Below are 17,224 nucleotides of genomic sequence, written 5' to 3' on the forward strand. Positions count from 1 at the left end.
AGTCAAGGGTTAAGATCCCCTTACCGGTCATCTTTTAAAAAAAAAAAAATGTACCTCTTTGGCTATCTTGACTGATTTCTGGCTGGTTGATTAATCTCATGCATTTGGGAAAACCTAATTTGCAAAGTCTAACATCTTGCTTTGTCTCTCCACTTCTCGAAATCTTTCTACCAGTCATTTGAATTAGCTACATGGGAGTGGTCTGATAATGTACATCACAACCCAGGAACTTGATAAATATCCTCAGCAACCCAAGCCAGGTTTACTCTTCTATCTCTAGTTCTGCCTCCAATCCTTTCCTGGGATGGTTGTTCTTCAAATACAAAACCTAGGATCACAGAGAAAAATCCTCCAAATTACTCAGTGCTGAGCAGCTTCGGCTCCTCTTAACAAGGAGAATTGAGAAGGAGAAGCCTTGACCTTCTGTAGGTAAGCGCAAACAGGGATTTCACTGCTTTACTATAGACTTTCCTGCATAGATATATGGAAGAAAATAAGAGCCCAAATGTGGGTGATAACGACACAGGGCTGATCTGAACCAGTACAACAGGAGGAATATGAGTTAGAGACACTGAAAAGAGGAAGTACTCTTACAAAACTCCTGATTTATACTCAAAAACAAATGCAATGGAATCAACCAACCAACCAAACCAACCCCCAAACAGCATCCCATGAAAAGCAATTAAGGGATCTTGGAATGTATAATCAATATTTAGATTTTTATAGAACCCCAATTTAAAGTCATGAGATAACATGCTGAATTACTGTGATTATAAGAAAAACGGAAGCTATTCTAGACCAATGACTGGCAAACTTATCTGTTAATTATCTGTTAAGGGCCAGAGAGTAAATATTTTAGGCTTTGCAGGTCATGTGGTCTCTGTCGCAACCACGCAACTCTGCCAGTTCTGCATGAAAGCAGCTGATGAAAATACAGTTGTGGGGCCAGCCCGTGGCATACTCGGGAGAGTGTGGTGTTGATAACACCAAGGCCACGGGGGGTTCAGATCCCTATATAGGGACGGCCGGTTAGTTCACTTGGGAGAACGTGGTGCTGACAACACCAAGTCAAGGGTTAAGATCCCCTTACCGGTCGTCTTTAAAAAAAAAAGAAAAAGAAAATACAGTTGAACAACATAGGTTTGGACTATGTGGGTCCACTTACACACAAATTTTTTTCAATACATATATTGGAAAATTTTTGGTTAGGTATGTCATGCATTCAGTTAAGTAGGCTATTATTAACAACTTTACTACTTAAGTAATGACACCCCCTCCCCATCGGGACATGCAGTGTGGCCATGATCTGGGGGGAAGTGGGCTACTTACTTAAGTAGTAGGTAAGTAATTAAGTTTTGGGGGAGTTAAAAGTCTTATGTGAGTTTCTGACTGTGCAGGGTGTCAGTGCCCCTAATCCCTCATTTTTCAAGGGTCTGCTGTATATAGAGGAATGAATGTGGCTGTGTTTCAATACAACTTTATTTACAAAAAAGGAGGTAGGCAGGATTTGACCTACAGGCCACAGTTTGCCAAACCCTCCTCTAGATCATTAGTGAAATTTCCTTTCAATAAGTGGCCTACTTAAAAAAAAAAATAATCAGTTCTGTGTTGATGTTAATGGTTCAATTCCAATCATGAAACAAAAATTCTTCCCCTCAAACAGATGGTCATGGGGGAAAAACAAAAAAGTAAAATGCAAGTCCTACCCAGAGTTTCTAAATTTTTTTAGATCTTTTTTAAAAGAAGATTTTTACCAGCATTTAAAAATTAGATCTATAGCTGCCATAAGAAATAATAGAAATTATTTAAGAACAGATGACATCTCAGTTTTGTATTCACTACTAGTATTACAGAAGCCCTTACCACAAAGGGGGAGAAAAACTTTTGGGGACGTGGGAGGATGTTAATGCTAACACATGAGGGGCTCTAACAAAAGAGGGTGAGAGCAAAGTGTTCCATCTTGTCCTCCCACCACACGAAGTTGGCCACGATTCTGTTCTGAGACTCAGCCTCGTCCACGAAGCAGCACCTGCCTGCCCACAACGTACAACGGCCAGTTCTCACCTCCACATCAAAGAGCGTCGACCCATAGCCAGGCCATTCCTTGATCAAGGCCATGTACTTGGCCATGGCCTGTTCCTGGTTCATTCCCTGAAATTTCTTCCACTTGTCAATGATACTGGCCCGAGCAGAGGAGACTTCTTCCTTAATCCACATGTCCACCATCTGCTCCTCCTCGACCTTCTGCCGTACGACAGAGCCCGTCCGGAAGCTCCGCCTCAGTGTCCCCTCCAGGAAGCTCGTCCGCCTCTTCTCCAGCCGCTCGCTCGGGGTGAAGCTTTTGGTCGACTGGCTGATGCGGGCCTTAAGTCTCTGCAGGGAATAAACCTCTTCGAGAGGTGGGACCGCGGCGTGCAGAGTATAATCCCCCTGCAGGTACTGGAGGCGCAAGGCAGCCAGAACCTGGAGGTTTTCTTCAGGGGCTGGATGGTGGCCGTGGATCACTGCTTCATGGGCCTGAAGGGATGCAGTCAACAGCTTTATGGTCAAGACAACGCTGTGCTGCCCGATGCCCACATGGCTCACTCCCTCACTCCATCCGGACTTCTCTTAAACGCCACCTTCCCTTATTCCCCTGTTCAAAACTGTACCCTAACATCCCCCCCCGCCCTGCTTCACTGCTGCAAGTTTAAATTTCTCCTGAGCACAGACACCGTCTAACACATGCCACGTATTTCATTCCTTACGGCTCCTCTCCTCTCAACTGCAACAGTTCCTGGCACAGGAATTCAAATAAAACGTGTAGCAGTTTCATTCTACAAATGAATGAAACAGCGGCCAGCCTGGTCTGCTTGAACATCTGCCACGCATCATTTCTAAACATCAGCAGTGACTTTATAAGGTGTATTATACATTCATACATGGGTTTCACCCCTTACGTGTCCACAAAAGTTCCTTTTACCTGTTCAAACATAAATGCAAATTCCACGCTGTCTTTTGGCACGTTGTCTGTGTCCAGGAAGCAGTAAAGTTTGAAGTAGAACTTCCACGGCAGGTCCCCCGCCTCTGAGGTGGCAGCCAGCCTACAGAAGTCAAGAGAGACTCAGAAAGCAAAGCAAGAGGTGGGCCTCCGGTGACCTGCAGGAAGCTGACTCTACGTGCTTTATTCTCTGGCAGGATATAGACATTCTGCCCAAGCTCAGATAACAGTGTGGGTGGAGATGGGCACGGAGCAGAAGACTGAAGAACAGAAAGGCGTCTCAGAGTGCCTTAGTAATTTTATCCAATCAGAGGTGAAAAACCCACATTTCACCCTGGGCTCACTTTAAGAAAACAAACGGGCAGCCTTTAGTAAACCAAGCTAACAAGTGTTTTCTGAGGGCCCCAATCGAATTAGTACTAGCTAAGCACTGTGCTGAACGCAGACAAAGAAAAAAGCAAAAGCCGTTTCCTCATTTCCTTTACCAACCCGCAAAGAAATTACAATAACATGTATAAACATTGATATAAATATTTTTGTGGGGGGTCTGTTGTTTATACTGACCAGGTGTATCTTTTGTGCTACTCAGGGATATGAAGACAAAACACCAGATATTGCAGGTCTAATATTGTGGGTCCATTTTATGTTGTAGATATAAAATGTAGTTTGAAAAGTTGATAAGTTGGCCTGAGGCTATCAGCTGACCCTCAAAGCTAATGACAAGTGAAAACCTAAGAATCAAGAAATTCCAATATAATGAGTACAACAGAGGACTGAGGGAAAAAATAGGGGCAAAATACCACCAAGAAGTTAAACCATATTTGAGACCATGGCTTTATCTAGGAATCAAGAAAAACAGCTAGCAGAGAGAGACGAAAACTAAATATGCTTCAACACAGGTAAAATTAAACTAACTCACATACACAGTGACGCAGAACATGGGATGGACATTCAAATCCTCAGTTCTTGCTCTTACTTTTATTGATGATTTTGGCACTTTAGGGAGAAGGAACTTACTTTTCAAACTTTGCTAAGACATCAGCTACGATGGTTCGGCTTTCAATGGCTTTGTCCATGTGTCCATTGTACTCAAACAAGGCGAACATGTTCCTGCTGTCCTCCATGGCCAGGCCTCTGATCAGCTTCTCCACTACCTGCAAGACATGGCAGCCTTCAGCTCCACAGGCTGTGGTCCCCACATGTGGTTCCAGATGTGCCTTCCTCCCTACCCAGAGGGAGCTGCTGGCACCAGGGCTCTGTAAGCAGCCTCCTAAAACCGTCATGTGCGGTCACCCCAGAATTTCAAAGGTGCTGCTTTTCCCTGGCTCTCTTGGAATTACTTTGATCTCTTCCTTGCCAAAAAGAACACGGGGTGTCTTGCCCATCAGTAGGGGCAGATGTCGGGCTAATTTCTTACAAACATATACACTAATAGGAAAAGTGAATGAAAGCTAAAGTCCTACCTTCTATCTGATGAATTCACAAATGCCAAGAACAAACTGTTTCTTCTACAAGCCTTTCAGGGTTTTACTGCACTTTTCTTTCTAGCCAATATGTTTTATAATAGCAAGTTTAAATTTAAAAGGAAAATGTGTTCATCTGACCCAATGTTCTAGGTATTCACATGGCAAAGAGAAACATCTCGTCATAGAAGTGGTAAAATACACCCTGTTGGCAGGCACCCCTCAGTCAAGACACCATCTCTACTAGATACTCAGCCGCTTCTCAGGTTAGCAGCAGTATGTCTCAGATACTTTGGCATGAGTTTAACTTTGTGTTTCCACTCATCTTTGATACATATTTTTATCTCTATATACATGTGGTTGGTTTCAGGTTGCACTGATTTCCTTGTTCATTGAGCAGCTGTGCTGTGCAAACTGCACTGTGCATGCTGGGTGCTCTACTGAGGCACAGCTTTCCTGCCTTCAGCATATGTGCAGTCACACGTCACACAGAATGAGAAGCAGCAGCCACCCCTCACCTCCCCGGCTGTGGTGTGGGAGTTGATGGTAATCTTGCAGGAGCCTCCGCCATGGCAATACACTGTGGACGTCATTTCCTGCCTGTGGATCAGAGCTTCTATTTCATCTCGGGAAGGCACAAACTCTCTGCATTTTGTTTTCTTAAGAGATTCATAAGTGAAGAGGGCGTATTTTTCCATCTCAGTCCCCGGAAACTGTTCCCGTATCCTAGGAGACAAACACTGACCGTTAATTGCTAGACTGAGGGTGGCTGACTGCTGGGAGCTGGGCTGTGTCAATGTTCTGTAGATCAACGTGGTAAACGGGCCCCCCAGTGGCAAACGGAGCAAACACCAGTGGCTTTCTGGCTGGGGCCTCAAGATCACCCTGTGCAGGTTCAGTTTAAACACAAAAACCACAGAGCCAATGTATGACTAGGAACACTGTGGCTGCCAGCTCACCTCTGCAGCTCTGTGAAATCTGAAAGAGTCCTGGCTCATGCTGTCATATGAAAACTGTTCTCCCAGAGTTAACCAAAATCTTAATCTGACTGTTTCTACCTATTTGATCTGGAACAAATGTCGAAGTTGTTTTCTCTTCTATTTCTATAGAGTAGTGGTAATTAAATTTATCCAAATATCCTATTATTAGGACACTACACCAAGAGGGATTTCATCCTTGAATAAGCTTTGTGTGGCTTAAAGAGAAAAAGGATGTCTGCATTCTATAAGCTTGCTCAATTGACCTAAGAGTCTGACCTGGAGGTCCCTGACCTACGTGTCCTCTGTTCATGGTCTTCACGATCCCCTTTATGTGACCTGGGACCCACTGCACCTCCTGCAGGAGCAAGTGCTTTACCTTTTCAGATGGAACTTGAGATACTTGAGAATCCCTCGACTTGGCAGAAAGGTGCAGCTCAGGCATGTCAGGATCTGCCAGCTGTACAGGTTCCCCACGCTGCCGGGATGGGGCACTTTGTTGGTCTGTTTGATGAGTTGGCAATACAGCTCATCTCGCAGAGGTCGGAGGTCATGCCCTGTCTGTAGGATGCCCTGGATTATTGGAATAGGGTCAGACATGGATTCCAGTTGCTGGAGGGAATTGAATATCTTGATGGCTTCATCCTGAAGGGTTGTGTAGCCTTTATCTTTGAGCACTAGGAAAAACAAAAAATGCAGAAGTTGCACCAGGGGTTCGAGAAGGTATCATCCGGGCAGTAGACAAGGGGAAGCAATGAATGGGGTCAAATGGCTACTTCATGATGCAGTGGCCGCCACATTCCCTGCACATTAGAATCAGCCAAACAACGCTATAAAAACACAGATGTGGGTGATGTGCACTGTTGTGTCATATAACTGAGCTTTTTAATTACATAAAATGCTTGCTTAAAAGCTAGTCTGTTGCCAAACAGCTTCCATATTTGGAATGCAAAATTGTTGAGGATCTGGTTCTCTGGTACATAAAGGCTACTCTGAGTTCATGGGAAGTGCTGGTACTTTCTGATTCCCCTTTAAGTTCCTTCTTTTACTACTATAATCCTTGCCTCCCTACAACCAAATTCTGAAATCCCTACTTTAGTAATGAATGAGTTATTTTACCTTTTTACTAATGACAAAAAGAATCTTTGAGTTAAAACAAATGCTAGTATGTTAGAACTGTGGAGTTAGTCGGGAAAACAAAATCACAGTCTCTGAGGAGCCCAGGTGGAATTCTGCGCTTACAGTTGAGATTTATGTCTCCGTAGGGAAGCGGCAGCAGTGGAGAATGCAGGGGGTGATGGGTGTATCGAAGGATCGGGTTCCGCTTGTAGATCTGCTCCACCACATCCGAGTTCAGGCAGTTCTCCTTGAAAATAAGGGAGCCATCACAACAAAGAAAGGAAGCTTACTATAAAAAAATAGAGAGAGATACCTAAGCGAACAAAATCAACTGTATTTTTCTACCCATGAATATTTTTCAAGTCTCAAACATCCATAAGCCTAGTGGGGTGATGGTGGTGGGAATCCAGTGTTGATCATTTCAAGCACGAAGACACCCACAATCTGCATTTGAGGATAAATCACAGAAATGCATTTTTCTTACATAGCTCACTCTCTTCATTTCATGTGTGTATATTTTCCCATGTCATCCAAAAATTTTCCCCATGGAAATTATAAATTTTAAAATTAATTAACTTCTCTTGTTAATGAATTAGCTATCAATCATGTAGCCGAATCATGTTATCCGTATCTATAATTCATTTAAAAAATATTTTGCTACTTCTTTAATTGTTCTTTGGTATTCTCTCTGCACCTGAAAACTCCACACCTACTAATATGTTCTTGGGGAGACTTATTTTTCAACATGCCTGCCTGCCCTTCCACCCTTGAAATTTATGAGACATCTCACAGAATTACATCATGTATTTACGCTCCTAAAATATTAATCTGGGATATGAAAAGCCAAAGTTACTTTTAGAACTTTAAATAAACAGAGAATCTGGAGGAGCAGCCATAAACCATTCTGTCGTGAAAATTTCATTTCCACTATGAAACTTGTTCAGTAATATCTAATGGAAAGCCAGAAAAAAACTTTAATCACTTAAAAAAATTTACATGGACTTAATTAGGGTAACTTATTTCGTGAAAAGCAAGCTTTCGTGTTTGGAAAATTCTATTTACTCTGTCAGTGTCTGAATTCAAATCAATTAGAGAATACAAAAATAGATTAAGATACAGATTTGAAGAGAAAGTTTGGCTATGTGAGTTTTTTTACTCCTTTCTCAAAAGAAACGTTCAAAAAAGAATTTTTTTTAAGGCTAAAAATGAAATTATTTGTATCTGGCACCCTGGGTTCCATGAAAGGGTTTGGAGTGTAGGGAAAATAGCTGACTTGCTGGAATTTGGCTCCAAATACCCAGAAAACATATTACCTTGGAATCAGGATGCCAACTCTAATTTGGTGGGAAGTTATATACTATATCCTTCACCCTCCCCCACCTCCACAAAAGCAGCTGCCTCCTGGATCCGATTAGCTGGTTCCCTTTGATGACATCAGTAAAATACCTGACTTGCTAGCATGCCAACATCTTTCCTGTCACAGCTCCAGTTCTTTCCTTTGCCTTGAAAATGTGCCTGCACCAGTAACTTGGAGAAACCGCAGTCAGAATAATTCCCCTGACCTGGTTCTGCATTAGGGACTGACCGGCTATGTAGGCAATGGAACCAGAATATCCCATGTCTTCTTTTCCGTTCCCAGAAAATGAGCGTAATCATCCTTGCTCGTGGCTGCCACTTAATCATGCACTCATTCATTCCACATAGATTTACTGAGCAACTAACTATATAAACAGGAAATTACAGCGTAACATGATCACTGTTAGTCCAGAGACTTGGGAGCTTCTGGATGTCTGGAGGTGTCTGATGGGGAGTTCAAGTGTTGTAGACCAGCCTAGGCTCTTTCTGAATCCACCTGTGTGGTCCAGAAACTGTACAGTGAGAGTAGAATTATTGTGTTTCTCCTAAAAGGTCCCAAACCAGGGCCGAGGTGAAACTTGTGGCAAAGCAGGCTATCCCCAACACAGACCACCAGGTCCCTGTGATGGGGGAGCCCCGTAGCCAAAACTGCAGGTCATTGTCCTTCTGCCTGCAGTGCCCAAGAGCTGGGTTTGCCTTAGCAGCAGCATCTCACACCTCTCTAGAGACAAAATATTTTTAGTGTAAAATTCCACCTAAAATCTTACACTTAGATTCCTAAAAGCAGAGATACTCACATACAAAATTAACCAAGTGCTAGTTTTGACTAGAGAATAAAAATTGAGTTTGACTGATGTTGAGGTCTTGATATCCCAAGGGTAGAATCTGTGAGCTCCTCTTACCTTGATATCTTGAATCAGCTGCTGGGTGGGGGTGTCGATCGGGGCCTTGGTGTCAGTCACATTTTGAATGGCGCTGGACCACCTGGTGGCCTCATTGAGCAGCTTGGTGTAGAGCCGGTAACAGTGCTTGCGCCCGTACACGGTGACATTCCAGTAGCCTGCAACAGCAGCAGGACACACGTTAACATCCGGGACCAAGGTGACCTTGTCCCAGAAATTCAGCATCAGTAGAAGCCTATGTTGTCTGTGATCTGAGCCCCTTTACATTCATCAGTTATTTAATTCAATAAACACTTGCTGAATTCCTACATGTGCTGTGCCCTGTATGATGCATCCAGTGATAGACAAGAAACATGTGTCCCGTGCACTGTGGAGTTTACAGCTGAGAGAGGAAGACAAACATTTAACAATAAACCCAGAATTATGTACATAATAATAAAGATAAACAATAACATGTGCTCTGAAAGAGAGACAGGTGTATGCTAATGCCTCTTTCTGGGCTCTTGCACCAGAGTGAAAACTCTTCCCTCAGATTTCCCACTTTGCTTCTCCCTTCCTGTTTCTTCCCTTCCTTTCCTTCGCCTCTCTCTGCAGAAGAAAACGCTTGTGTTAAGCAGCCTGTGTGTTCGCAAACAAGCTGTCTGAACCATCACCCCGATCCGTCAGGAATGGAGCAACTATGTCTGAAAAAAGCATAAAAATCACAACTAGCACCAAAAATAAAAAACAAATAATCTTCTAGAAAACTTCATAATATCACAAAAACAAAACGAAACAAAGCAAACCTGTAAGCTTACATGTCTGCTTTTCATGCCACTAGGCTAAGTTCCCGGACAGTCAGGATTTCTCTTTTATAGGTTGCAATATGACTCTCACGGTGAAAAAAATGAAAACACAAACATGTAAGAACAAAGCTTTCTGTGGATGATCTGCACCTGCTTACATTTCCTTGTCCTTACAGAAACCTTACAACTCCATAAATCAAGACCTCTCTACTATGGTTGAAATACTACGTGTTCATACAGCTACCCACAGACAAATAACCAAAAGAGGTTCTTTGGGGGGGGGGGGGGAATTACACTCTCCACGGAAGAAGCTCTCTCCTTTGCTCAGAGCCAGCCTAGACCTTTCAAGCGCTAGCCAGGCGCGAGCACGCGGCCTGGTTACCTGTCTCTTTGAAGATCTTCTCGTCGGGGGGGACGACCGAGCAGAGGCTGTTGAGGACCAGCGTGCCCAACTTCAGTGCGTTCTTCTCTGAGCTCTTGTAGTAATCCAGGGAATTGTGAGTCAGCACAAACCACCGTTTCTTCAGTTTCAGGGAAGACAGCTTCGGACTGTTCTTTACTTCTTTGTGCAACCATCCTGGAAAGGAAGGTTCAGGCATAAATTAAAAACTATCAAGAGAAACCCCAGACACCATGCAATCACTTGTGTAATCGTTACAAGTGGGTCACGTGTCTACCTATTTTGCCAGAAAATGGCCACCACGTTCCTTATTTGATTATTTTTTTAAAACTCCAAGGGTCAAGATGGCTCAGAAAAGCTGCTCAAAACAAAAAGGCTGCAGATATTGCTGCAAATGAAATCAGGAGCCCATGATTTCAGACAGTCACCTCTCACTATGAATTCCTGGCCCTCCACTCTGGTGTCCCCCTTGGACCTCTGCAGCAGCGTGATCCAGTGGTGCATCTCCTCCGGCGTGTCGGCGTTGCAGTGCAGCACCCGGTTGGCCGTGATGATCACAAAGGAATTGGGTCTGAGTGACAGGGGAGAAGCAAGCAAAACCTCTTAGCTCTTCTGTCGGCATCACCTCAATCTGAACCAGGACTAAATGCCCTTTCCCTGGTGTGTGGGTTCCAGGGATACACACTGCTATACTATTTGTATTTTATATTAAGGCAAACCTTGCTCATTCCTGCAGGATTTATTTTATGCATCATTAACCTTTAAACTTGGAGCAACACATCATTCTGAAGGTCCTGGAAAGGAAAACATTTCTTCATGCAAAACTTTCCAGATGAGACTCAGTTCCGGGAAGGCTAAATAAGGTGACCTTGGGGGAAAATTTTTTTTTGATGCCTCTCCAAAGTCAATTTCTGTCTGCCTTGGGTAATATTTCTGTGGGATGGTAATGAAATGTCGGACACCAGTAATAGAAGATCAGTAAATAGGTGTAAGTGGAACAACTTACACACTTCATCATGCCTGGTACAAAGAGCCACCTGGGTCCGTGTTTTCAAAGCAATCTAACGAGGATGCATTTCCCAGCCATGGATAATGTGATGATGGAAATTTACTTCCCCTTTCCCCCCTTTTTGTGAACACTTTCTTGCAAGTTTTCAAATGTTCACTGTAGTTAAGTGCTACAAAAGTTCAAGAAAAAGACGATTAACTGGACTGTAGTAGGCAGGGAGAGCTACGCAAAAAGCTATGAGGTATCCCTTAAAAATAAAAAAATAAAAAATAGATTTTTCTATAGTTGGGAAGGGAGAGAGGTGGGAGGTGAGGAAGGGAGAAAAACCTGAGCAAGGATGCAAAGAGCTAAAGCACGGATCAACCCAGTCCCAGCCTGGTGGACTGAAGCGGTTTGGGAGAAGAAAAAGGCAGAAAAGGTAAGGAAGGAGCCTGATGCTGGGATATGGACCCTGGACCTTGGTGTTATCAGCATCATGCTCTAACCAAGTGAGCTAACCCGGCCAGCCCAAGAAACTTTTCTTAAAGTCTGCTGCAGGCCAGAAACAGAATTTGGGAGCAGCAAAGAAAAATAGAGATGATGAAGATAAAGCTCACTGGGACTAAGACTCCTAAGACCACCTCTGAAGGTAATTTGCCTTCAAAAAACAAAACAAAACCAAAAACATGCTATTTTAAGGGTGCAGAGAAAGCAGAAATGTCAAGGAAAAGAAATATTTATAGTTTGATTTATTAACACTCTACATTATCTTTAAATCCTTTTCAAATTCATTATTAAGTTTAGAAAGGGGAAGTACACCTGCCCTGTGCTGGAATATCATTTTCCTAAACAGGCGTTTTCTTCCTGTATGGATACCAAGTTCGTCCCTGTATCCAAATGAAGAATATTTCTCTTAGGTTTTTCTAATTGTCTAAATGAGGTTTCTATTGTTTCCTCCAGCATTCCAAGGATACCCAGAGAGGAAGAGTTTGGACTGCTGAGGTTGATGAGGTAGGAACACACAGCCTAGTGTGGTTTTCATGGCCCAGGAAAGGGGAGGGGCCCAGCCGCATACAGACCTGGGGGCCAGTGCAGATGATTGATTACACTTGTTACAGCCACATCTGAGCTTACCTATCGGGGCTGTCCGAGGCGCACACGGAATCAATCAGCCCCACATCCAAAGTGCCCTGGAAAACAGCAAAGGGTAGACAGCGTGAGAGAACCCCTAAAGTAGGGCGCACATTTTAGTCATTTCCCTTGATTACTACTCCTTAAGCAAACAAAAAAGGCTCCTAATTTTAGTTAACTGCAAAATAATAATTTTCTAACAAAGGTCACCATCTTTTAGTGAATACTGACAGCCTCTTAATAGGGCAGAATCTACAGCCCATTTATTCAAAAAATTATCAATTAATCATTCCCTCTTGTTCAGTGAAGAGCATTTATGAACTTCTCTCAATAGCAAATATTCTGATTTATATTGTGACCTTACATTAAATTTTACACTTATTGTGCTAAGAAACTTATTTGATTCTAAGATTTTCTTTTGAGGAAATAGAACTTTATTTCTAAAATAGGATTTTATGACTTTGTATATGTGCCTAGGATAGAGTGAAGACAGAAAGAACACAATTTAGAATTTAACACAATTTAGAATTTACCAAGTCCTTTGAAGAAAAAGTATAAAGTGCTTCCAGGTCTTCAGGGAAATTGGCCTTTTTTTTTTTGGTTCTTTGAAGGATTTGAGGTGAAAGAATAAGGATGGACTGCCACTTGTAACATTCCAGACTTTATTTTCTTTTATGCATAATCTTTAATCCAAATGGTCATGTTTTTCTCTTTTATTATTATCTCTTACTTGAAAAAAAAAAATCTGGGCCGGCCCGTGGCTCACTTGGGAGAGTGCGGTGCTGATAACACCAAGGCCCTGGGTTCGGATCCCATATAGGGATGGCCGGTTAGCTCACTTGGGAGAGCGTGGTGCTGACTACACCAAGTCAAGGGTTAAGATCCCCTTACCAGTCATCTTTTAGAAAAAAAAATAAAATTTTTAAAATCTGGAAATTCCCAGTCCTGCCCTTTCTCCCATGACCATGTCCCTCCCCTGGCCCCCACCCGGCCCGCGCTCACACACCACGGCGTTCTGCGGGTTCGCCTGCTCGTCGTGCATCTCCCGAATCTCCTGGTCGGTGGAAGCGTGGACCTGACTGAGCATGCTGAACCACTGGCTGTGGGGAAGAGAGAGCCACTGTCACAGAGCGGCCAACCTCTGCCCTGGCAGGACAAGGGCACCCTTCTCCTCTGTGAAATGACTTCTGGGGACCTTTAGTTTTTCATCTGCCTAATTCTCACGGGTAAATGTGGGTTTTGTACTACCAAGAAGCAAAGTTAAAAGCAGCAGCCAGAGTAGCCTTAAGTACCCTACGTTTAACTTTAGGTCAATGGAAGACTCTTCCCCCAGGTCCCACAGACCTTTACAGATACCTGCTGATGATGACAATGCGTTCCTTGAGAAATTGGCAGCAAATAATGAAATCCTTAGTTCTACCCAAAACACTCATATCGAGGATCTTTGGTGATTATTTATAATCTAGGGGGCATTCAGGTGACTTTTCATTTTTTAAAAATAAATTTCAAAGTTAGAAGGTTAATAATGCAGCAGGTCTCATCTCAGGATGGCCACGTGATACCCATTTCTCTAGTCATTTCCATGATAGGTTTTCCATCCACCTGATAGGATTTCTGTTCAAATGAATAAAACCATAGTCGAGATGGAAATCAAAACAACTGCTTGTAGTAGAAAGGAGAAAATTTTGACCAGAGAACGCCTCCATCTTCATTCCAAATGTGTTTTTTCACTTGCAGTCTCATCAGAATCAGAACATAAAGGAAAATATGTCAACTCCAGAAAAATCACGAACAAAAGTTATGACGTAACTAGAAACACAATACACGCGTGAGGAACATAACCATAAACAGCCATCCGTCCATCCAACATTTATTAAGCAACTACAAAATGTGAGAGGTACCAAATGTGAGAGATGGTGGGGCATTTTCTTTTGTAGGAGCTAATATGACATACAGACACACTCTTACTAAACAGGGCAGAGGGAAAAGCACTTGGTATGCAATGAAATATTTACATGAAAAAATAACACCCATATGTAAAGGTGGCCATGTAAATTATTTAGAGCAAAACACTAAAATCTATCTGCTGCGATTCCTGGAAAAAAAAATAAAAACGTGACCAATAGCTTGAAAATAATCAATATATAAGACTCTCAGGAAGAGTCTGTATAATGTTAAGGAATTCATAATATTAATAGGGAATTCATATTAACAATTCATATTAAGAGAACACCTTAATATGAATTTACTTCATCAATTTTGGTTAACCAAAAGGCAAGACTTCAGTCATTGCTTTACTAAGCTCAAAAACATCCCAAATCAAACACTGAAAAACAAGCACATTCAAAATGCAGGCCACACGGAATCACACATACAAAGGAATAAAATTTGCTATACTTTCAATCAGTACAGATAACGCTCTTAAATTTACAAATTTCTTCTCTTGAATGAAGTATAACTTGGAATCCGAAAAGGAATTTTCAAAAATGTGTTCCACTGGCCAGGGGAAAAAGTCCTTGGCTAAAATATTCCAAATGTTAAATTTAGCAGGTTCATTATAGCATAAAATGGACAGGACAGCTGCCAAACGCTGGGCCTATAATTCAGCTGAAAAGCTGTGGGCATTTCCTGGACCACAAAAAAAAACCACACGTGGTCTCTAGGAGTCCCAGACAGAATGATGGGGCTATAATTCCAGGCTTGCTTGTTTTTCCAGTTTGTGTTATAATTTATGGGTCCATGCAGGGTTTTAGTTTGTTCCCATGGGAAGAATTATTTTCTGGTGTCTTTACCCGTAACATTGCTACCATGGTGTTGTATCAACTCAGAAACATTCAAAGGGCAAGAGGTAGTGAGAAGTCCTGAGAACTCACTAAAAGGTTCTATTAATTTCTGGGCTGAGAATTGAAGAATATAGGCCCTTGGATGTTACCCTCATAAATTAGAAGATGTTTTCCAGCATTGCTCAGAGCAGATGACAAACACCTCCAACAAAACCCCACAGAATCACAAAGCAGCAGGAATAGACCGGACAGATGCTCCACTGGGTCACATCTACTACGTGACCTTGAGATGCAGCACACCAAAGAGCAAATACCCATTCTCCTTAATTTTGTGCTACATCTCTTCAGCACTCCACGATGGAAATCTGAGATCCAGAAGTCAGACAACTTGCCCGAGCTGATGAGGGACACGGCTGTCCTCGGTCTCAGTCCAAAGTTAAACGTAAGATGCTTAATGCCTCCTTCAGTAGAACTGTGCTTGTATCACATTACAAAGTATACTATCCTTTCTCTGTACCTCAATCTCCCACTCTGCAAAACGTGGTAGTAATAATACCTACCACACAGGATTGCCATCAGAATTAAATGAGATAATATATGTGAAGAAGCATTTTAGAATATTGCCTGAAATATAGTTCTTTGTAAGCTAATAGCTCTCCTATTGAATGCTTCAGCATCGAGATCTTTTTTTCTTTTTCTTTTTTTGTGCTAGCTTCTTTGAGATCTTTAAAACCCTCCAAATGCCATAGCATTATCATTTTTCGAATGGTCTCTGGCTAATGCTCCCTGCTCTTTCGATCCTTATGCAAACACAAGCTGTTCACTTTCAAAACTCAGCAGCTTCCAGAGGTTGGGCTTTCAGCTGCATGGTTTACACACCCAGCTAGTGACGATAAAAGCCTGAGCTCAGATAACAAGGGGTCTGTCTAGTGGTATTTAAGGCTGGAAATCCTGAACTCTATGCTGTACTGAACACATCTGATCAGGGAAACATTTCTCAAGGCACAAGTCCATAAACATCTCATGACTCTCAGTTCTTCAACCATGCTAATAGGAAAACCAACTAGAAAATCAATTAAGATCTTTTCAAAGCCACTAGGGTTCCCAGTGCTGTGTGTGATGATCACGCCTGTGCACAGGGAGGATGCGGGTATGATGAACTTGACAGTACAGATCTCACCTGGCATCTTCCGGGGACTCGGCGATCAGGTGGAAGGTCCTATCGGCCATAATGATATCAATCCCGTTCTCTTTGCTGGTGTTATCTATGATCTCTCTGCAAAGGCACAAAAGCAACATACACAAATCACGAACACAGAATTCTTAGTAATAACTGAGAAAAGCAATTTGACAAAACTAACGATTGAGTTGGAAACTGTAAACAAAGAAGCTGTGTACTTACATCAGCCTTATTTTTTCTTTTAGAAATAATGAAGACTCTTGTCACCTCCAGAGGAAGCCAGGCTCCTCTCTGCTGCCAGGGGAAGGGGGGCTGCAGTTGAGGCCAGGGTGAGGGGTATTCCCTTGATTTCTCGAGGGAGGGGCTTCTCTCTTCTCACTGTCCACCCACTGTCCACCCCTGCTCAGGCCCTAGAGAGGCTGGGGCAGCAGCCCCCACTCCTGCTGCAACTTACTGTGGCTACTCTCTCTCAGCTGCAGTGGAGGGAAACCCAAAGGGCAACCTAGTCTGGTGTGAGCTCTGCCCCTAGTTCATCACAGCATAAGGCCTTGGCTGGTGTCTCTGACTTACTCTACCTGACACAGGCATGTTAGTTCCGTCAGGGGCTCTGGGAGTGAAGAGCAGGATTTGGGTGTTTCTGGATCTCAAACCATTTTGATCTCACCCCAACACTCCCTAAGCAACACTAGAAGAATAAAACTGGTGGACTGAGTTAACAAAATCAGGGTAAAACATAAGCAGATGTTAGGAACAGACAAGAGATGATAATGTATTTGATGAAGAACAGTCTTGGGGCTGAAACCAGATTGCTTTGACACCTGAGGTCATACAATTGTTCCAATAAAAACACTTATTTTACATCAACAAAATAAAAACAGTCTAACTGGTAAGGAAAAATAAATATCGTATTACCTTACAGCTAGAATCAATGAAATAAAATATTTAAAAAACTAGAAAACCAGGAAGATAATAATTTGCACAGCAGGTTTGACGATGGAGCCTCCTGGGCAGGAAAATAATCCCCAGGGAAAATCGTCCTGACCACATCATCTTGGACCAGCCACTTTCCCTGTCAGGAACTCAGATTCCTCATGTGTAAAGTGAGTGGGGTGAGACCCTATGATCTAGCTGCAAGGCTGAGGTTCTGAACCACAGGGCCC

General features: G+C 42.7%; 1 protein-coding gene across 1 annotated transcript in view; it reads right to left on the reverse strand.

The window, feature by feature from the left end:
- The window catches only part of MYO10 (myosin X), a 206,684-nt gene that overhangs the window by 3,412 nt on the left and 186,048 nt on the right, over positions 1-17,224 (reverse strand). The window contains exons 28-39 of the mRNA XM_063085311.1: positions 16,065-16,160; positions 13,108-13,201; positions 12,105-12,160; positions 10,411-10,553; positions 9,965-10,159; positions 8,798-8,955; positions 6,663-6,786; positions 5,800-6,097; positions 4,962-5,169; positions 3,998-4,134; positions 2,963-3,083; positions 2,065-2,517 (exon numbers count right to left, since the gene is read on the reverse strand). Coding sequence (XP_062941381.1) covers positions 2,065-2,517; positions 2,963-3,083; positions 3,998-4,134; positions 4,962-5,169; positions 5,800-6,097; positions 6,663-6,786; positions 8,798-8,955; positions 9,965-10,159; positions 10,411-10,553; positions 12,105-12,160; positions 13,108-13,201; positions 16,065-16,160 — 2,083 coding nt within the window. The remainder of the gene's footprint in view (positions 1-2,064; positions 2,518-2,962; positions 3,084-3,997; positions 4,135-4,961; positions 5,170-5,799; positions 6,098-6,662; positions 6,787-8,797; positions 8,956-9,964; positions 10,160-10,410; positions 10,554-12,104; positions 12,161-13,107; positions 13,202-16,064; positions 16,161-17,224) is intronic.

The sequence above is a fragment of the Cynocephalus volans genome, chromosome 2 (assembly GCF_027409185.1).
Source record: "Cynocephalus volans isolate mCynVol1 chromosome 2, mCynVol1.pri, whole genome shotgun sequence".
NCBI lineage: Eukaryota > Metazoa > Chordata > Mammalia > Dermoptera > Cynocephalidae > Cynocephalus > Cynocephalus volans.